Consider the following 23,042-nt stretch of genomic DNA (forward strand, 5'->3'; position numbering starts at 1 on the left):
ACCAATCATTAGAGACAACACATCCACCTGAATGTAACATAATTATAAGTCCAAATTGACGTGTAGCCATTCAAAATACTGGTTTTCCAGAGGTTTTAAATGGAGGGGAGTGAGGTGTCTTGATCATGTTTGATCAGGGCTGTATAGTTACAGATTGTAGGCCTATGTAATCAGGATTACTAAAAAACAGGTAACAAAAAATGAGTCAGGATAGGACTGAAATACATTATTGTTGCATCTTAAAATATAGCAACATTTTCAGCAAGTTCTCTTGGGTTTCAAGAGCAAACTCCTCCATTTGGCCTTTGATTATAAAACAGCAATAAAAATGTAAGCAAAACAAACAGCAACCCAAATGTTGTAGAATACACACAGTGCACTCGTAGTGTGTGCCCGTACTGTTTTCATATGAATAATTTGATTTGACCAATTATAAATGCTGCATATGTGAAATGCATTTATTTGCATAAAAAATGTTTTGAGATGCTGAAAGAGTAAAACATTTGGGGCTTTGTCAATTTTTTTGTATAATGTGGAATATTTTCAGTGTTTGCTTCTGAGGTGCAACTGTGTTCAGATTAGATTTAATTTTTTATTCTATCTAGTTGATTAGGTTAATAATTATAAAAATTGCCTTGCGGTAACTGACTTTATTTCAACGTAATCTGACGCAACCCTGTAATGATAAACAGCTTGGCGACGCTGGTAGTCCCACTGGTAAAACCGACTGGCTGATTGTTATTCAGCCCCCTGAGCTCATTGGACTGTTTTTTCAAACTGCTGTTCATGTCATGATGGCAGACAAATCAGTCAACTCAATAGAGTGGGCGAATTCAAAGGTCTGCACCCAGGCAAAAAAATGTAGTGTAAAATGAGCAAAAGTAGAGTAAAGTCATGAAATTAGCGAATTGACACAGTAACGTTAGCTACTGTTAGAGAACATAAGTCACCATAAACTATTGGTCATACCAGACCAAGTCATAAAACCCTTAAAATTTGTAATAGATCAAAGGTTTATTTAATTGTTTACTAATTACAAATGTTATTTGTATATGGAAAATTGTATTTTTTTTTTCCTCCAAAGTAACAGTCTTGATTTAACCCTTAGCGTAAACTAATCCTGACCCAACTCCACTTTAATCCCAAAACAAAAACAACCTCATTCTGTTTATGATATTAAAAGTGTGCTCCACTTTAGAATCAGATTCATGATAGAACCATATGAAAATAAAGAATAAAAAATGAAATCAATGCAAGAGAACCATCTTTTTTATTCTGCAAATTCTTCTTTTTCACCAAACCTGGTCCCGTCAATATCCACAATGCCACTTCTCTCCAGAGCTATCAGTCAAAAACTGGGGTGTGCCAGTAGCAGCTAATGCAGCCTGGAGCCAGTGGCCTCTAGCAGAGATAGAGAGTGGGCTTTAGACGTCTGGTAAACTCACTTCTTTCAAACTTTAAACCCTCAGATTTTATTTTTCATTTTCAAATGTATAGCTTCAGCTCAGATTTATGAGATTTTTTTATCAGCTCCCTCTGGAGTCACAAACTTCTTAACGCAACTTTTTTTTTTTTCCACAAACGCAGTAGTACTCTCCATGACCTGTAAACAGCCTTTGATGTTTAATTCTCATGCATTTGCATACATGAGAGGCACAAACTGGGGCGAAATTAACCTCAACTCAAGGTTAACACAGTCACTGTACGGCTTTTGATGACATTTCATATGCTTTTGAGTATTCCCCTTAAACTCTGCAGACTTTTAAAGACACATCATCATCCCAACTTTTGACAAGACTCATCTTTAGTTCCAAAAATCTTTTAATAGTCGTCTCATTTAGAATAAACAACATTATGATAGGTTCAAAGAAATCAAATCTCAAAGCTAGATGTCCATCATGTCCATTCAGTAAAGAGCGACCCCTGGATATATCTTGGTATGCACGGGGTCCAAACCACCTGGAATAGGAGCAATAATCTGTAAGTCTCATGAAACTCCTTTTTAAATGTGAATAATTGAGTTGGTATACATACAATTACAATGTAATTACAGTTATCTTTCTGAAGACCTTACAGTTTCATAAACAAACGACAAATAAAATGTTGGTCTAAGTTTATTCTGTACAAAGAAGCCAAGCCAAAAGAACCATGAGTTGGTTGGAGTAGGAAAACACATTTTAAGCAAGTCTCTTTTTATAGTAAAGCAGAAGTTATATTCCTACAGTGTATTAAGCAAAAATTGTAGACACGTGAAACAAAAATATAGCAAGGTTACTCAAATAGACTACAATAGATTACACAACACTACATATGCAAAACTGAATGGTTAATTCCAAACAATGCCTAATTTACACTTTTGTAGCGCACTTCTCAGCACACACCCACACAATCATACTCAATCACACACACCCACACAGCAGTGCTATATTCTGCACTACCAGATAGAAATATTTTGGATAAAATGGACGTTTTTACCACATGTGTGACCAGTAAAATTTCAATCCATTGTTGTTATGATACCACAGTTATTCCTTATGTGAGTGAGTTACAAGGCATTTTAAAGTAATTACAGTAAAAATACATTTCCATAATAAGCAATGTACCATGAGAAATATGTATAAAATAGCTTGATAATAATAATAATAATAATAATACTGCTTTTCAGCTTTTCCCCGATCTCATCTCTGTCCACCACGAGTTGTAATGTCACTTTGTTCCACGAGATCAAAATAGATATCACAGAGTAAGAAAAAGCTTCCCATACAAATCCAACTGTATAAACATTATACTAAGTTCTCGCTAGATAAAGTTCCAAAAAAGCCAAAGTGGAAAATGAAATGCACTTTTTCTTTTTGTTTGCTTTTGAAAATGATTATTATAAAATGACTCTGCAGTTAGACTTCCTATTATGAGAGAGCAAAGGCAGGATGTTGGCGGTTGTACACCTTTGGAAAAGACAGAACGAACATATTCAATCCTATTTTACCTACACATCCTAAATACAGCTTTACATTTCCATGTTTTATGTACGTCACGGCTCTCCTTCCTGATCTCCTCTCATCTCCTGCCAGGTTATACCCGAGTGGTAGAGTGGGTGCTGGGCAGGCCTGCAGAGCTATAGCCAGCGGGGAAGGTGCTGTACGGACTCATGTTTGAGAGGCCCATCAGGGAGTTTGGGATCATGGTGATGTTGTTGGGGGTCATCAGAGGGATGTCGTCAGGGGAGCGGCGCTGGCTCAGAGAGTAGTCCAAGCTGGGCGAGACGTGGAGAGGATTGTGAAGGGCTTCACACTGGTTCCTTGGCTGAGATAGGGTCTCATCTACAGTGTTGGTGTGGCTCATGTTGTTGCCTTTGCCGTCACGCTGGGGACTGGGCTGCTGGGACGTGTCCTGCCGGCTGCGCTTGTCCTTGCGGTAGTACAGAGCGGCGAAGGCTAGGACGTTGAGGAAGAGCAGTGATGCCCCTACAGCAATGGTAACGCTAAGCTCTGTGGAGTAATCCCTCGGGTTCGGCATGATCAGAGGGCCCATCTCCCTCCCCCCTTCACCATCATTGTGGGCGGTGGATACAGGAGGCCGGCCGGTGCTGCCAGACCTCTTTCCGTTGGACTGGGTGGGATCCAGCGGGGTTACCTTGGTTGTGGTGGAGGAGTAATGAAACATGTCGTGGAGGTTGTAGAGATGGGGCACCAAGTGTTTCCAGAAGGCTACCTTGGTGGCGCGGTAGTGATCACGGATACGAGGTTTCAGGCCGATGTGTAAGTACAGCTGGTCGTAGGGGTCGTACTTGGACCAGGCCACCTCCTCGAAGCGGTTGGCCTTGGTGTGGATGAACTTGGTGTCCTGTGGTACCGGTTTGTTGGGATCCCTGCAGAAAAATGATAGACAGAAAACTTGAGTAATGAGAACAAACTAGTTGAGTGCCCATTTAAAACATGCCTGTTCTGATTCTATGACCTTTGATATTGCTGCATGCAGTTTCTCAAGAACCGGTCATCCAGACAACTCCAGACAAATCTCTGAATCCTGAGCAATACACCTGCCTTGACATAGTTGCATTCCCTAGCAATGTATAGGTGTCATTTAGGTGCAAAAGGTCACACAATTTTTTTTATGGCCTTAAGTCAAAGATTGGCTATCTCCAGGAGCAAATGCATTTATTCCTATGGTCACATTGCTCATGCTTGTAATGTTTGAATGTAACACCTCTGGTCTCTCTTTCTTCATCTGACTCTATCAGTTGAATGGCACAGAAAGCTTACTGGCATATTATTAGATTATTTTATTATGACTATGGAGTCTTGATTTAGGTTTTAGTATAGTTCTTATGATAATTACTCATTTTAATATTTTATCGAACATTATATTTTCTAATATTGCTTTTAATGTAATTATGATGTACTTTAACACACTTTGTTAATGCACTTTATGCTGTGCACTTAATATTGTATCACACAATAGCATTGTATTGGGTGGGACATTATTGTGCTGGTCAAGGGGGCAAGACTCAAGAATTTTGCTCTTTTTGTATTTTTAATATGAGATGCAACAGTAAAGTGAATGTGAATCTGTCCTTAAATGTATTGTAGCAACCCATGGAGAGCGAGCTGTACCACATTTTGTTTGGGAGAGTAAAGGCCCTGACACACCAATCTGGCTGTCGGCTGTCAGATTATGTCGGACTGTCGGCTTATGTCGGACTGTCGTCAAGCATCTGTCACCCTAGTTTTTGCATTGTGTCGCGCACCATTGGTACTATTTGGTCCTTGACAGCTTTTTACAGGCAATTCAGCATGTTGAATTTGAAGAAGTTGAGCCTGTCAGTGAGTGAAATCTCTCTGATTGGCAGTTCAGTTTGGTGCAGGAGAAGAGAAACAGAAGTGAGGAAAGCAAACAAACGGTTACAGTCAAGAGGGCGTGAGACTGCAAAAAACTTGTTATATTAGGTGAGATTTTTATTTTTTAGCTTTTGAGCTCTTTAGCAGAAACATTTCATAATTGTTTGTGCTATTGTTTGTTGGCACACGGTTAATACCCTTCGTTCTTTATACTCGTGGTGTTGTTAATGTGCTAACTGTCTAACCAGCGTCTTGAATCTGTCCTGTCTGACTTCCAGTTTCCCTTTTTGAATATCACATGGGGCTACCGTACAACTGCTGTATGTATTGTATGTGGTAATTTGCTATTGACAGTGGTTTTTGAATTCTGTTTAAGCAAACGTTTTTTGGCCAAGACAGGCAACGCAAGGCGACGCAACATTTAGCCTTTGAAGCCACTAGTTGTTTGATGTCTTTGGTGTGTCTGGGCCTAAATAGTAATAGAGATCCCCTCTTGATACACTTATGACGGTGTAAACACAATATGTCCGTAGTTCTCAAGAGCTCTCATTTGACACCACACCTCCTTGGTTCCTTAGCAATACAACCCCTGACTGGATGAATGATTGTTGAGAAAGCAGAAGGACAGACGGATGTGATGGAAGAGAGCTAAATGGTACTATCAGGGCTGGGCGATAATTTATTAGTATTGTTAATCAACTTTCAGCATATCACCATATTGCAATGACACGGTCTTATCAAGATATGGATCCATAAAAACTGTTTTCTAAATTAAGTATTCAGAATGAGCTGTAATTAAATACAGCTTGTAAAAAAAGGTAATTTGTCACTGTTTTTTTTTTTGTTGGCATTTCAAATGAAAGCATAAACAAAAGGCCTGTTAAATTGTGGAAAACGCGGAAGAACTCATCAACATAATGTAATATCACCGTCTCTCCTCAAGGGCTCAGCATTCCCTCATTCCTACAAACTAAAGAGCAGCCTACGGTGACCTGCCCTGTGCCTCCTCCTCCTACTGCGAGAGCCATCATCCACAAAGACTCATTGGAGCTGTGCATTCAGTATGCAGGAAGACTCCAGCAGGGCAACAGCAGTGGATTCCTCCACTACAATACAACTCACTTAGGTGTCTCTTATCTCCTAAGACACACAGCAAATCGGTTCCTCTGTATGACAAACTGTAAAACAAGCTGTCAGAGGGCTGCAGAGATTCACTCTGTTGCACTTTCAGCAGCATGTTTTTCCAATCCTGAGTCACTGTTAGCGGAATATCAGGTCAAAATCGGGCTTCTCTTGGATGGTAAACTGTCATTTGCTGAAAACTGGAAACTTAATTACACTGAAAAACTCTCCTGTCTCGTGACAATATTTTAAAATGTCACTGCCTCTAATGATAGTCAAAAGGGAACACTAACTTGACAGTTTCATACTCAAATCTTTACAAACCTTTAATAAAGACGTTAATTATTATTATATTAGGTCCCAGTGTAGCAATATTGTATAATATGCAAGTGAACATTGATGTGCAGCATACATGACAATTTCGTATTGATTAAATGTGCCACCACTGCTTGACAACACAAACCCAGTAAAGCTGGCGGAGGTTTATGGAGTTCATCTTAATAGCCCCTTCAAATTTTCTCTTCAGCATAACCTTTTTGTTAACAGTAAGTGACTGCTTTAAACATTTATGTGATGTAAGCTGTAAATTTTAAGACCCATCACCTTCAGGAAGACTAGCCAAAGCGATGAAACTTTGTTATGTGGGTAAAGAGAGGCCATATGGAAACCTAAACCGCCTCTTTAAGAAGAGACAACATGGTATTTAAACAGCCACAGCTTTTATTTGATGGTGTGTGACTGTACAATTAGGCATCGCCAGCATTTTTTGCTTTTTGTGAGCTGTGCACACAATTAAGTGTCTTGCGAGTACAAAGTTTATGAGGGTAAAAGTTAACTATTCTTTACATGTAAAGTAAGGTGGAATACATTTGAGCTAAGGGAAGCAGAACTAACTTGCAGTAAGAAGTGCTCATTAATGATAATTTATCATTTATGGACTTTCATATTAACTGATAAAAACTGAAGCACCACGTTCCATGTGAGAGTTCTTTTGAGCTAACAAAGGAGAACGGTAGATAAAGGCTGGAAGACATGGCAATGGGCGCTCAGGCTGCACTTAATTAGGAGGCACTACTTAAGGCTGAATCCTGCAGTCCTTTAATCAGTGTGATAAAGAAAGGGTGAATGTAGCAGAAGTTAGAGGTTGAACATCTCAACATAAATAAAGTCTACAGAAGTGAGGTCAGTGTGTTATACCACAGGCCAGGAAATGAGTGTGAAATGGGATACTGAACGCAACTATGTGTAAATAAGTGTGATATTTGGATTGGTTGACTGGAGGAATATGTGGAGTTTTTTCTGGGAGATTTTTGTCTTTTTTTTAAAAAAAAAAATTTAATGGTCTGCCTACAAAGAACGAGTGAAAGCAGTAGTGGCTCAGCTGCCTGCTGAGCAGCCGCCAGCAACACCAGAGAGAGACAGCGGAAAAAAACAGCATGCAGAGCCAGCTTATTTTCACATCGAAATAGGTGAATTTGGGCTTTTTCCAACCAAACCAGAGTTGGTGAATGTTTGAACAGTCGAAAAACTAACATAGATGTTTTTGGGTTAGTTTTATTTTGTTCATATTGAAATTGAATGAAGCATGTTTTACAATGAGTAAACCATACAATTAAGCCAATCTTACTTCTGTGAAAGACGAGAATGTTCAGAAGTAAATTCAGAAGATGAAAGGTTTTGTTTTCTTGTAAATATGTATATATTTGGTTTATTTTCTTAGACTAAAAAGCTCAGAAAGCTTCTAGATATTAGTGAACTGCAGGGTTCCCACATGTTTTCATGGATAAAATTTTAAAAACTTTCCCATGACTTTTCAAAGACCTATAAAAATATATATATTTTTTCTTTTTCTACTTATTCAGCATTTTTCAAAAAGTATCAGATTCAAACTCTATTAAAACATAAAGTCAGCCAGCTGGTATACATGGAGGGAGAGACAGAACATAGACAGAAAATTTAAAAAATATATGTTATAGTAAACAAATGTCATATATCGACAGTTACATGAATTAATTTTGCTGTTATGTGATATTTGGTGGAAGATTATCCCCATTAGATCACTGTGACAATTTCATTACACACAACAGAATTCCACGTCTTTTCCAAAACTTTCAATATTTTTTTTTTTTACCAATTTCATGACTTTTCCAGGCCTGAAAAATGTGATTGCAAAATTCCATGACATTTCTAGGTTTTCCTTGACCGTGGGAACCCTGGAATTTGCTGCTTAAACATGACTCTCAGCTAACACTAAAGGGGTGGCAGGAGTCACACACCTGCATGAAGACATTGGCAATTGCTGGTTTTGGGGCTTGAAATTTTGTTGTTTTAGTGTTTCGTGTGGTGAGATGACACAGGAGTCAATGTAAAGATGTGTATTGGCGCAAATTCGCTCTTGGCTGAATTTGTGTGACATTGTGTCGCAAAAGCTTTCCAGTATTTAGATCTTTGAGTAATTTAAGTGAGTCTTTCATTGTGGAAAGTAAACAAAGGAAGGAGTGAAACAGTAATGTGCTACTATGACTGTATGAAAAATAATAGAGTCTTGTTGTCTTGGTTCATGCTGGTCTAAAGCCTGAAGCCTCCTTGTTTACATCACTTGATTACAGCCATTCATTGTACTTTACTACAAGCCAAGTTAGCCATTAGCTTACTTGCCCAGGTAGTTAGCATTACTGTTAGCACAGCTATTGATGGCAAATATTTGCCAGTTGCTACATTCTCCAAAAAACACTCTAAATATACTTTTGTGTTCAGTGTGAACAAACCATACACCAAATTAATAAGCCATATTAATGTTAACATGTATTTTGGTTTGTCCTTAGGTTTGCTGTTACTCACCCACTCTTGGCGAAGTTGGTCCAATAAGTCATCACCACAGCGCTAAGCATGATGTCATTCCTGGAGAAGTTACAGGGGAACAGGTCAGTCGGGCCCACCATGGGGATGCCAAACACATAAGGCACCTCATCTCCGTGTGCCGAGTCTGACCACACCGGCTTCATGAGGCTCTGGCAGTGGTGGTAGAAGGCGTAGAAGTATGTCGGCGAGCCATAACGGGCGTGTAAGTCAGCCGTAACCACTGACGGTTCCACCCATTGGTGGTCGGTGAAGAGGGCCACCAAAGTCTTCCTCCTGGTCTCCGGGTTGTCCTTGTCAGCCCAGTCTGTGTACATGAATTTAATTGTCTCCCTTAGCGTGTCCTTCCCTTCTGGGTAGCCATACAAACTGTCCACAAAGTCTGACACAGCAAAGTCAAAGTCGCTGCCAGACACGCCGTCCTCCAGATCCATCACGTTCTCAACAAAGCGCAGTCCTTCCCCCTGATTAACACCCAGCATTATATCATAGTTAAGGAACTCGCCCTGCTCCATCAGGATCTCTGGGTCATCTGGGATAACATCTCCGTCAATGACAGGGCCAAAAGCGACGCGGTACCGGGCAGCCTGGATGTCTTGCTCCACCAGCTCCCTCGCACTTTTCTTCTGCAGGCAGGAGACCATGTCCACGGTGTCCAGCACGTTGCAGCCAACCCTCTCTGCCAACATGCGAGTGTACTTGACTGGTTGATAGTTGACAGCCCAGCTGGAAAGAGCTGAGCCGCTCTGGATGATGGCTCTGTGGAACAAACCTTGGGACAGAAGTTTCAGAAGAAAACGACACAGATGACAACAGAAGCCCGGGGAGTAATGGTTAGTACCTCGTCTCACCAAATCATTAGTATTATTGTCAGCACAAACCTTAAGAGCAGTCTGAACCGCCCCGAGCAAACAAACACATGATTCACTTTTGCTTTTTCTATTCACAATTAAATCCAAGGTTTGTTGACATACAACATTTAGGTAGATAAAAGCAAACAAGCCCACATGTGATTCACTTTGAATACTAACCAGGGAGATAAAGCATTAGAGTGAAAGGGAGTGAAAAGGCCAGATTGAGCCTCGCTGATGAGAAGCCTCTCAGTAAAGCAGCTTGTGGGAGAAATGAGCCGGTAATAGGATTCTGGCCCATTCTGTTGTTATTATAATGCTAAAAAAACGACAAAAATACTTCCTTTTCTGTTGATCCCCTTAGTTTGTTTCATGTGGAGGCATTACTTAATGCGGATGACGGTGAATGCAAGTCAAATTAATGATCAGTTTGCAGTGTTGGTTCAGTGAGGAGGTTGCTATTTCTCCTCACAGCAGTTAATCACACACGTATCGTAGGATCGTTAATACTGTGTGTCTAACAGGCTGCATAGCTTACATATAGACTGCTGATGCCAACTGTGCGGTGGAGGGTCTGAGCAGGGAGCTGAATATGCAGTAACCCTGATCCTTCAATGTTGATACAGTAAACACGATGCTCGGCTGAATTGTTTATATGCAGTGCGTCACCTCTGCCTCTGGGGATTTTGTATCTACCACCTAAAAATGACAAGTGATATGTATCAAGTCAAAAAATACTCTGCTGAGGTTAAGGCATAGAATTTGCTGGAAAAAGAGTGCAGGGACAGTGTCACTTTCTCCCTCCTCTGCTGTCATTTATTTCATTTTTTTTTAGGGCAGCAGCTAGCTAGTCGACTTCAAAGACAGCCGGAGGTCTTTGTGCATTCGCTGCAGCCGAGCGAGGGCATCAAATACGAACCTCACAAAGGACAGTTGCCGCAGCCTCCCTGGCATTGACGAAACACACAATTTGTGCCCTTCTTGTGATTCCGTCCAGCATCAATGGGAAGGCCGGGGCAATAATACGGCAAAGATAAGAGGGCCAATTCCCTGTGGGCCACCCACATTGAAATACGCACCTTTGATTCTTGCAAGGCGCTTGGGATAAGTGTTAACCAAATGGCATGATATCCACTAAAAACTTTTTCTTTTCAGTGGATATCAGATACCACTTTCCTGTGGGTGATGTTTACTTGAATTCATATTAATTTATATTGTCATTTTGAAAATTATACATTTGGAAGCATGAATTTGTAGTGGAAGCTGGAATAGAATGTAACATATCAATTAAATCACTGCCAATATATGTGGGGAAATCATAAGTATAGATTTAGAAAATATCTAAGGAATTTGGCTTTTTTTCTTGTCCTGCATCATCCTCACAACAACCTTGTCTCTGGTAAACAAAGGGCCTTATGCAAGAAGTGCAACATATCCTCATAGAGTGCTTCGTACAATATCAGTAAAGTAAAATGAACCAACTACAGTTCGTATGATATCCTACAAATTAGCACCCCACGACTGAGGTTAAGTCCTTAAGGCAAAGTTATGTAATTAATGTAAAGTTACGGAGGTTAGGTTTAGAAAAGAAACGTTGTGAGGACATACCTTAAAATGACTCAAAGTTCACAAATGGTTCCAAATGCACATCCACCACCCCAATCTGGGTCCTTACAAGACCACTTGAGGCCACTTCCTTGTTTACCCAAATCAGCACATTAAGCATATGATCGCAACCTTCAAAATATTATTCTAAAATACATGGATTATGCACAAATTACTACCACATGATTACATGGTATATGTACAAATTTGGGCACATTTTGCTCCTCTCTTGGGTAAGGGGAAATTTTATGAGTGGCTGAGGGCACTCGTAGTAAGATAAGAAAAAATAGGCATGAATTTGGAGTAATCATAATGATTCGATTATTACATTTGTGGGCTACAGATATACTGTTGGTCCATTTTATCCTTAGAGTTATTTTAATTTATAAAATTGATTAAATCTTTCAGCTTTGAGTACTTATTGAGTATTTTTAAGAATTAAATATGTTTTCTTGATTACACTTTCACTCTCAGTGAAAGAGTGAGAATACATCCTCCAACACTGCTGCTGACACATTGTTTAAGTTTATTTAACGGTGTGCTGATTTCACTTCTACTGAAGTTCATTTTCTCCTCACTGCCATTTTTGATGACATCTCTCCAATTGTTGGGCATGTGCCAGTGTCTTTGCACACAGCACAGCACCTGCCCTTAGGGGTGTTACCAATATTAATAGGTTCCCTGTGATTATGAGCACACCTAGAGCTGATCTGGAGGGTTAAGAACATTTGGTGCATCTGGAGTGACTTATCTTGACTTATTTTATTGTTTCTCCTTGCAGAAAATAAAGAGAAAATATAAATTAAATTTCAGAGAATGTTGCTGCATGAGGCCCAATGTCTTTACTCGAGGCTTCTCAAACACAGAAGACTGATGCAAATCACCACCGCCTTTAAAACTTTGGATAAAAAATGGCAAACAAATCTGACCGACGCCAAAAAACGTAAATATTAGTCAGTTGAAATGGTGAAAACTGGCGTACACAGGTGAGCCCAATGACGTGGTGAAAACTTTATAATGCCAGTAGGCCTGTTTAAGAGCTTCACATTTTAAGAGGCAAAGCTTTTAGGCTGATTAGATTGAGTAGAGGGGGAACAAAAGCAATCACTTACTTAACGAATACCCCCTTTAGCCTACTCCCATATCATAACACTTCATCTCCCTGACAGACCATTTAGAACTGCACTTGACAGAAAGAACAAAATACAAAAATGATTAAAAATTATTGTTCAAAAAGTAACATTGACATCTTTGTGATAAGAAATTAATATGATTGTAATATGAATACTGTGGATTTTGACTTTAAAGTACTTAAGCATTAGCTAATAACTGAAGAAATCTGTATTGATCAAAGCCAGAGATGATGGTGATTCTTACCCTCTGAGTGGTGGGACAGAGTGAGCAGACTGACACATGAAGCTCCGATTCCAGATCCAAAAACTGTGATGCGACCCGGGTCTCCTCCAAAGTAGCCAATGTTCTTACTGATCCAACGGAGGGCTTGAATCTGGTCCAGGAGTCCGTAGTTTCCTTTTGCTGCCTGGTCACCAGTGCTGAGGAAGCCTGAGGTATAGAGATAGACGGCAGAGCTAGAGCTGAAGTAGATATCTACAGTATACTGTATGTCACAGCTTTGATCTGAAGTTGTAACCCAGCAGGGCATCTGGGTGAGCTGACACAGTTTCCCCTTAGGTGCAAATATGCCTTTGCTCTCTCCCTCAGTGTCTCCACTACTTTAGTCAACTCCTTGTAATAGTCTGCAAGCAGCGGTGTCCCTCAGGAAGTGATCAGCGCTCAGCTCATCAAATCTGAATTCTCCCCTCGCGTGCAACTTCATAAAATTCAATGTGCATAAATAAATAAATCTCTTACCTGTGCCTGGTTCTCTACATGAATTTCATCAAACCACACAGAGGTCACTGCTGCTCTTACAATTGATCCTATTACTTATTCCCTTGTCTAGTCTCATCTAAAGAACGCACTATTTTGAATGTTAAACACAAGGAAAATTCTTGACCTTGTGAATGCGTGTGAATGCTGCATCTCTCCATACTGTGTATAAATAATTTTCCTTTCAAGAATGGCAAAGGCTGATGATCTTGTACAGATTAGATAAATCCATCTAAGAGAAGATAAATCGTGTTTTCACAATGGGTCTAAAACAGCTTGTGTGCAACAAGGACAGACCATGATAAATATTTGCATCACTTTCCACCCGAGGACAATATTTATATGCAAATCAAGATATGCCATGCTACAAAGATCTCAGTTGCCTATATTTTCTGTTTACAGTATTTCCTTCTGTCTCTACTTGTTTTCATAGGTTATAACAGCCACAGAAGTGGAATAAAAAAGGATACTTTGCAGATTTTCTACCAGCTTTGTATCACAACAAAGAGTGTATGTGTAAATGCATTATGGTAAACTTCCCTCAGTCTTGCCAGTGGCCAGGTCTCCTTACTCAAAATGATTTCAGAAACATATTTTAGTGCACTGTTTAGCTGTATTAAGAGAGTTTGTGAACAGGAAGTGGACACCTTACTATCTCCTGTTTTGTGTAAATGGAGACTGAAAAAACTTCTGTCAAATGGCAAAACAAAGCAGTGCTGACATGATATAAATATGAACCAAGATTCTGTATTTGCATTGCCTACTTCTCACCTAAGATGTTTTCAGAAACATATTTTAGTGCAATGTTCAGCTGTATTACAAGAGTTTGTTTACAGGAAGTGGGCACCGTACAGTTTTCTGTACTGTGAAAAATGGAGGCTGAAAAAAGAGATCATACAGTAAAACAAAACATTGCCAATCAAATATAAACTAAGCCTCTGATATTGTGTTGCCTAGTTCTTGCCTCACATGCTTTGAAAAACATACTTTAGCCCACTGTTTAACCATAATGTGAGATTGTTTATTACCAGCCGATTGCCATAATGACTTTGGGTGGGAAACTTGCATTCACCCACCAGCATGAGCTCTTGTTGGTTTGATACAGGGCAGTACCTTCTGGTAGTTGTAGGTTTTTCTACCTATTAAGCTAAAGGAAATGCCACAGCCTTTCTTCTCTGTCTTCTCCGGTTATGTAGCACCAATTTCAAAAGTATTGTCCATAGACAACCGAGTTTTATGGAAAGACCATCTTACTAGCAGTGAAATACCTGTTTAATTAGCATTGTGCCAGTTTATCCTCCCACATTAAGTGGGCTAAATACCCCATTTAAAGCACCATTAAAAGTTACCACACAGAGACGGTGTCATCACCTAATATTCCAATCCTGTAGTTGAGCGTGACGACAACAACATTCCCATAACTGGCTAACACGCTGCCGTCCATCATGTTCCCAGTGCCCTCCATATAGGATCCTCCGTGGATGTAGACCATCACAGGCCGAGCTTCAGAGTCCCTTATATCTGCAATGTCAACACACACACACACACATGCTGAGCAAACAACTGGCAAGGCAACAGTAATGAAATGGAGAATTAATGGAGCAGTGTTATTAAAACTTTATATCAACTGTTCAGTGTGAGGTATGAGTAAGGAAAGCTTAGAAAAAGGTGCTTAGAAGCAGTGGTAGGCTTGTGGTTTGGAAGCTGTAATGACATTTAGAAAAAGCATGGCAAATACACTCTGACATGGGGTGTATGAATAAAAGGGTCAAATGTAATTTACAATTACTGTGCATGTAAGTGCACAACTAAGCGTATTTGCTCTGTGCTATATCTGAAATTCTCTCAATTCGAGGTAGAAAAAGAAGAATATCTATTGATTTGACTCACTTGAGAGGAAAATTCTGTAATAATTTTACAGTATGACATATAATATGCATGCACAAGCATAAATTACATGTTTTATGTGTGTAGACATGGACTGAAAAGTACCACTCTACACCGAGCTCTTGTTATCTAGTAGTACGAGCTCAATACAAACTGTTATTTTTTTCAATAGAAATAGAAAATCTGTGTTTCATGTTTGGCCACCAATTTATCATACTGACCAATGAATATCTTTAAAAGGGACTCTCAAAAGGATGTAGATAATGCGATCTGTGGATCAATGTGCATGGCAGCAGAGATGTAGCTCTTACTGAAAGGATTGCCACAGAGCTCAATTCAAGACAACGAGGTTGTAGCAACAGCAAACTTATGTAATCAGAAATCAGATAACACCATTTTTCGTATTCCTCTCAAAATAAAAGAACCCCCACGGTTCCTCAGGAAAGTAAAAAGTAAGAAGTTTAAGATCTTCATCCACCAAACTCAAGCTAAAAGAATCCATGCATCAAGACTTTGAGCTCTTAAAAATACCTTCAGATATATGAGTCTCAGCATGTGAGAAAGCCGCCCCCTTTTTCCTGTGTTGGCTCCCTGGGATTCACATGAGGAAAAGAGAAGTACAAAAATTCAAAATAGCATGGTTGACTGTGCCTCTAATATTTAATATATGGTCCAATTATAATGTCAGAATCAGGAGAAAAAAAGACCCACAACTTATATGTGATAAAAAAGATTACATACAGCATGTTGCACTTTTCCCTGTAATTACTTTCTGACAAAATGTAAATGACTTTATGCGAAATCTTGTACGACACAATTACATTATGAGTTAGAGCAGTGTTACAAAACAATCTGTTTGTAAGTCTGTTTTTATTAAGTAAGCATATTCCTGTTCCTTGTTAGATACTTGTAGGAAATGGCACAGTGGGTGTATGTGCTTGTGTGCACATACACCCACTGTGTTACCTTTGAATGGTTTATTATCTTGTCGTTATATTGATCCAGCTGCCTCTGCTTTGACTGGAGTAATACATCTTTCTTGGTTCATTTCTATCTCTCTGTACAATTATATTTTAACACAAAGTGTCATGTCGATTCTTCAGGTAAACCACTACAGGAAAGCTCCTGAAGATATAGGCTTTATTGATGAATGATTAATAAACTCTGAGTTTTTAGTTGGGAAAAGGACTACTGGAGATAAAAATGAAAACAGCAAAGGTTTCACATCAGTGAAACAAATTGTAAAGTAACAAAATGCCCAAGGTGCATTTTAAATAAACAATGACATACTCTAAAGAAATAAATAATGTATAGAAACGATGGGTTGTGTTATTTCCTGAGATGTGAATGCAAGTGTGATATTTAATTAACCTGTTTGCATGCCAGGCGAGAAGGCCTTTAGGCAGACCAGGAGCTTTATAAAACGTGGGCTGCACCATTTTGGACCTCTCAAGCGGGCTGTTTATCTGTTGCTACGCTACTGCAGGAAAAGTCAGTCAAAGAGTGGCATGTTACATACAAAAGCTGAACGCGGTCCAACTTTGAATGCTGAATGTTCTGTGCTGCACTGAATGCTTGTGAGGGAGGCAGCCTCAGATGGAAACCATATTCAATGGGTGTATTGAAGTAATTAGAGGAATCTGTTTGTCAACACTAGATTTAGTGAAGATACAGCTTTACTGTGGGGTTACATTGTTCTGCTAATCTCCAGATTCACTGCAGACACACAAAATGTTCCCTTGCTGGTTCATTTCACCGTTCTATTAGATACAAAACCAGGAAGCATTCAGCAACTGACAGGCAGAGGTTGACTCCTGTACCTCACTAATTGGCCCCCAACAGACACATTGTCTGAACAAAACAGCGATTTAGTAAAATATGAAGAAACTGTAATTTTTAGAAACATGGAAAGCTGGCACTGCTAGCTTTACCAGATCTCCAAAGTAATTCTTCAGGATTACTTCTGATGCTCAGTGGTGACAGCCAAATGTGCTATGCTCATCGTTTTAAATGCTGGAAATTATTGCTTAGTTAAGGTGGAGCACAGCCTGAAAAACACCTTACCTCAGCAATATTTCACTGGATGTCTATAAGTGGGAAAACAAGCACATATTCTGGTACATTTATGTTTAGCTGTGCTTCTCTGTGAGTATCTATTCGGGCTGACCTCAATGCTTCATACCTTCAATCCTTGCCATGATAATCAATGTCTAAATCAGTATTCCAGTGCTTTGTTTTTTGTATTTTTTTACCATTAAACTGATGGAGAAAATTTAATGGAGGTGACCAGTGTCAGACCCAAATGGGGCCCATGTCCTCAGACATATAAATTGGCTGTCCAATAAGGAAAAGGAACAGGTAAGACAAATTGTGGACAGTTATCTGTGGCTGGAAACTGAAGTGAAGTGCTTGCAGTGATGTGGCATTCGAGTAATAACTTACAGCACCTTCTCTTCCTGCTTTTATCAATGTCTCTTTCACACATACAGCAGTGCTAAATCTTTGCAGTCAGTTATGGTTTGGGTGGTTGATTGGCGTATATGAATATGAACCCGTCTGGGTCATGTCGTACCGAAGCTTCAAATATTTGCCGGTAATTATCACTGAAGTTCAGCTCTAGTATCTATACACATTCACCACAGTATTTTTTACAATCTGTCTTAAGCTGTCTTCCTGTTTTATCTTGTGTGTATGTTTTCCTTTTTTTTAATCATTCTTTGTCTCCTCTCTAAATTTTCTAAATTGGACTTTTGTTTTTGATGGGGCTTTTTGGCCTTTATTTGACAGGACAGCTTCAGCTTGAAAGGGGTAGAAAGAGAGGATGAGATGCAGCAAAGGGCCAAGGTTGGAATCAAACCTGCGTCCGCTGCGGCAAGGACTGAGCCTTTTGTAGATGGGGTGCACACTCTACGAGGCAAGCTAGTGCGTGCCCCAAATTTGGATGCTTTTGCGGGTCTGTGAATGCAGCACAGGCGAAAGTTGTCATGAGTTCTTTTTTTCCCCTCAGCAGCAGTTTGAGGAGTTTAGGTCGCTGGGTGGATAATTGAGCTGTTGTTCCTGTCAGAGCTGATCAGATCAATGGATGAGAGGAGCAGCAGCTGCAGGCGATTGAAAACAAACCTTTAGACCCAGCACAAAGAACGGTTAAGTTGAACTTTCACTACATGTGACATTCTACTGCTCCGTCTGTGCCCAGAATATGCTCCGCGCTCCAAGTGTGGTGCTAACAATAACTGAATAGTTCATAAAAAATAAAAAAAATATGAAATTGTGGCGGCTGATGTTTAAATCGTTGCGGGCTCCCATGACTGAATGTGAATGCATAGGAAACCTTGCCAGTAGCATCAGCATCTATTTAATCACAACCAACTACCAATATATGGATACAGTCCTGCTGAGAACATGATTGTTATTTCAACTGAGTATGATTGCAACAAATGAAACAATAATGACATTGCTTTGGATGGTAATTCAACCCTTGGTGGCAGCAATGACATGAGCAGTGGTTGCACACATGCTTTATGATGATAACAGGACATCGATAATAATGATCAATAGATATAGATAGATATTGCTGTCCGTTTTACCACACCGACTCACCATCCTCCGTCGGAGCGTAGATGTTTAGATATAAACAGTCCTCGCTCTGATCCTGAATGTACGTGGCTACTGTGTCCAGGTTATAGGTGAACCATATGGGCATCATGATCTCTGGCACCGTGTTGTGGATGTTCTGAGGGCACACAGGCATGAAGTGGGTAGCATTCTTGATACCTGACCAAGAGGAGGGCTGATCGGGGGGCATGAAGCGCTTCTCGCCAATGGGCGGAGCAGCATAGGGGACCCCCAAATACTGATCAACGGGCCGGAGCACCTCGCTGGGCACAGGAACCCGGAGGCCTCGCAGTTTCCCGAACTGGGTGGTCACTGTCGGGTAGAACTTCTGGCTTGTGGCCTTGGTGAATGACCAGCAGGAACATAATATCCACCAAAGAAGAGCACAGTGGGTGATGGTTACAGTCCCTTGATGGTGTAGCAGGTGTGCAGGCAACAGATGGTCTCTAAATGTAGCCAGCCACATGGTCTGGGCAGGACAGTGCCCTCGCACAGCACTAATGCACAGTGTAGTGTCCACTCAGTCCCTCTGCACAGACCCTGTCAAACAGACATCACTCACTGCGCCTTTGGCTGTTATCAAATCCAAATACACCTCAGCCAGGTATGGACTGCCCCAACTTCCGCTTTTCATTGCAGTGCAAACGAATCTGAAAACAAGACGATCATAAAAATGAGAAAACATTGAAACTGTGGGAAAAAAACCCTCCTTAATATCTGTGTAATTAACTGTGTAAAAATGTAATTATCTTGGGGCTCTAAATGCATACTTTTATATGAGCTTTATATCTGTATGCCACAGCCACTGTAACTCATCAATGCTAATAACCATTTGGGACAAATTGCTGTCTTAAAAGAGCAAATTTATGCTTTGACATGTACTAATCACTGAATACTGATCTCTGTGTATCAGTGGGGGAGGAGACAGGAGGAATCTGAAAAATCCGTCTGCTGTGATGTTGGAGTGATGCTGCGAAAAACATCTCAAGATAAAAGGTGTTAAGCACCCTTTTTCTTATGTAAAAGAAAAAAAAGAGAAAAAAGAAGAGAAAAGAAAGACACGTCTTTAATATGCATTGAAGAGAGCTTAGAAGGACATTACTGCAAAAAGAATGATCTGACTTGTGAAGTTTTCGTGTTTAATATATTTCAAAAAATATCTCACGTTATGAATGGTCTTTTTAGTGTCTTACATCTAAGCAACACTGTCTGTCACTACCTTGAAGATGCATAATGGAAGTGTCCCAGAACAAACATGTCTGATGGGACCACACAAGCACCAATCCGTCCTCATAAAGCTGAGTAATTGCAGGTTAATTGAAAGACTTGAGGAACGCTTATAGGCGGCGAAAGACCATTTGAGTTTGATATCACAGAAAAAGGATCCTTAGACACCTCTTTCTGAGAATTTGATTGGTCTTCATCTGCTGCAATCCATTTCCCCATCTTTTTAAAAATGTTTTTACTTCTATTGACAAACAGTAATGGTTAGATTTCAGAAAAAAAGGTTGTTTTTCAGCTTGAAGCCACGAATGATACCCTGTTGATTCTGCTTTTCTCTTTATTCTAAAAAAAAATCCTTGATCTTGTTGTTCCGATAATATTAGACTCCTTAATGCAAAGATGCAAACATTTGCTTTGCATAATCTGTTTTCTAAACCAACTGCAGTCACCATCAGATCGTCTGTGAGGGGATAGTTTCTCTAGTTAGCAGTTCACCAGTGTGCACGCTTCAGTGAACAGGGGGAACACACATCCACCCCCCCTAATCACATGTGCATATTCAAATAAGGTATCAAATGTAAGCTCACCCATGGAGAACTCCAGAGAGCAAATTGTGTTCCAATTAACTACTTTGTTATCCAAAATGCATTCCGTCTTAGCCCTCATGGTGTCGGATAGCAGTAAGGATAATATGCTTGACATCGGGTTCTCACTGTCTCATCAATGGCAAAGCAAAAACAAGCTTGTTAACCTAATCAAATCTATTGACGAGTACTGCCTCGAGCATTGTGAGAGACTGCAGCTAACAGCTCTCTGTCAGTCTGATGAACCTATCTATTAAGACGAGGGGGACAATTTCTTCCTCCCAATATGGGAAGCTAATTAAGCATAGATGTGGTGCATTGGCTTTTCTCTTCCCCCTGCAACATTGTGTTTACACTAGCAGGAACACACAAATTAAAGGCTGCTCTCTTTCACAGGTGGAGCACATTACCTGAACGCCATTGCCAGCTTTTTAAAAGAATAAGACACATCATAGTTCTATCACACTGGTTGATTTGAGAAATATTGTTCGTCTCTGCCCTGGGCCGGCTTTGTCTGTATTAATTAACAATTATGAATGTTCCCCACAGCCAGAAAGGACAAGACTTGTTCAGTCCCCTATCTGTTATGTGACAATGATGTACGGCTCCCGAGACATTAAAATGGAAAAGATAGAGAACCTGATTTTTTTTTTTTCTTGTAGATTGGGGCACATATCCTGGTTTGGAAGTGACACTGATAATAAATCATTTGGAGGTAAGAATCCTCTCTGTTCACAAAACCTGCTGCAAAATCGCTGTCAATGGTCAAATTAGCAGGCTGTACGGTGGGTGTCACCAATCAGATGGGGTTAGTTGTCTGTATACGAAGCAGCCCTAGGAAAAAAAGAAGACACTGCTGGGGCTGCTGTACATCAAAGAGACACGATGAATTCTTAAAATTTCCCTTTAAATTCCACATGCATTCATTATATTTGTATCAATAGATGTGCTTTTTTCCCATCTATCTTACATCAAATCAAAGTTCTGAGTGAAACCTTTGCAACAAAGCTAAGGTGTGCATAATAGACAGCACTTTCATTTTGTTTTGCTGAATGCACTGCAGACTCTCTGAATACAGCTGGGCTGCAGAGTTTCCAACTTGAGGTCTGCGATGGGACAGATGTGGATAAAGGCTTTATAGCTTACACCAAATGGGCCATGTAGTAAAAATGAGCCATCACTCAGTGAAGTTTGATACACTGCAAGTTTTGGGGCAATTTGGACTGGCATCACGCCCAGCCACAGGAAAGGGAAAGAAACATGAGGGGGAAATATGTCTTGCCGATGCAATGCTTGCAATAACTAAAGTGATAAGTTCAAAAATCACAACATGTTATTTTGCACCAGTCACATGTTTATGCACCACAGAGGGTTTTTTTTCAAGGACTCAAACACTTTAATTTGACTGACTTGATCCCAGTTACAGAGCCATTAGAATGATTGCTATAATCATGTTTCTCTCCCACCATTACTATCTCTACACCTACATCATCGACAGGCACACAATTCAACACCAATTCACCACTAATAAAAATCTCTAGGACAACAGCTTATCGATTAGGTTGAGGTAGAGCCTGGGGGCCCTCGACATGAGAGCATTTGAGAAGGAGCCTAGTATGTCAGACAATGCTGGGCTCCCAATGCCCTTGTAATTCGACTGGTGTGGATCAAAAGCGTTTTAGTGGATTCCCCAAATCCCCCCTAATTTTACAGTGCAATAAAGAGGAGCGGGGATTGACGCAGAGACCTTATAGAGATCGTGCAGGTAGCACTCAACATAATGATCAGAAATTAATGCGAGGAATCCAGAGCCACAGAGAAAAGCCACAGCCCAGATAGCATCGACAAACTGCTGTAGTGTGTGTGTGTGTGTGTGTGTGTGTGTGTGTGTGTGTGTGTGTGTGTGCTGCCTCACGTTGTGACTGGGAAGCTTATTTAATCTAGGACGGTGTAATACTGGATAAAATGGGGGAAAATATAGCGAGCAAACACATGCTCCACTGTGGTCTACCGCTGAGCAATAGCTTTAAATGCAACAATCAGCTTAGATTTCAGTGATCAATCTGAACAAAGATGTGTCCCACGGAAAAAAAACAGATTCATTAGGTTAACTCACCTGCTTTTACTGAAGCTGATGCGCGCTCCATCTCGAGATTTCCTCCATACCATGCCCGTCTGTTCCGCCACAAGACAATGTGTGAAATATCTCCCCGGTTTCAGTATCACACGCACGGATCTTTACTCTTATCTCCTGCTTTGCACAGTCTGTGTGCTTTGCGCATATACGACGCCAAGGTCAGGAGCGCCAACGGTTTTAATGGAGCGCCCACCATAGAGATCTCTCTACGGCGCCCACTGCCAGCGCGTTACTAGGCAACCACCGGGATACGCCAGTGCATTAAATTCACCCTCCAACAACCGACAAAATCCCAATTTAGAAACCATTAAGTAACCACCGTAACCCCGGACAGCACTCACGTACCCACACGCTTTGTGCTCCCCGTCTACCTTTGACCAGATAAACACGTGAGGCTATTGAAGGCGCGTGCAGGCCTGCATGGAGAGAT

General features: G+C 40.4%; 1 protein-coding gene across 2 annotated transcripts; it reads right to left on the minus strand.

Moving 5' to 3' along the window:
• Positions 1-2,275: 2,275 nt before the first annotated feature.
• Positions 2,276-22,824, minus strand: nlgn3b (neuroligin 3b). 2 transcript variants are annotated; one of them, XM_042499876.1, is made up of 7 exons: positions 22,592-22,824; positions 18,653-19,317; positions 15,584-15,643; positions 14,537-14,686; positions 12,653-12,838; positions 8,802-9,591; positions 2,276-3,868 (listed from the first exon to the last, which is right to left on the minus strand). In XM_042499876.1, exons 2-7 carry the CDS (start codon positions 19,131-19,133, stop codon positions 3,073-3,075), a joined length of 2,463 nt encoding a protein of 820 aa, XP_042355810.1. In that variant the 5' UTR covers positions 19,134-19,317; positions 22,592-22,824; the 3' UTR covers positions 2,276-3,072. The 2 variants fall into 2 exon arrangements, with proteins under 2 accessions (XP_042355810.1, XP_042355812.1); XM_042499878.1 differs by lacking the exon at positions 15,584-15,643.
• Between the last annotated feature and the right edge of the window lie 218 nt (positions 22,825-23,042).

The sequence above is a fragment of the Plectropomus leopardus genome, chromosome 13, assembly GCF_008729295.1.
Source record: "Plectropomus leopardus isolate mb chromosome 13, YSFRI_Pleo_2.0, whole genome shotgun sequence".
NCBI classification, from domain to species: domain Eukaryota; kingdom Metazoa; phylum Chordata; class Actinopteri; order Perciformes; family Serranidae; genus Plectropomus; species Plectropomus leopardus.

Coding starts and splice junctions, on each gene's coding strand:
- nlgn3b (XM_042499876.1), bottom strand. CDS start 19,133: ATGTGGCTGGCTACATTTAGAGACCATCTGTTGCCTGCACACCTGCTA. Junction 12,839..14,536: donor CTACAGGATTGGAATATTAG/GTGATGACACCG, acceptor TCTATACCTCAG/GCTTCCTCAGCACTGGTGAC. Junction 9,592..12,652: donor TCTGTCCCACCACTCAGAGG/GTAAGAATCACC, acceptor TTCTGTCCCAAG/GTTTGTTCCACAGAGCCATC.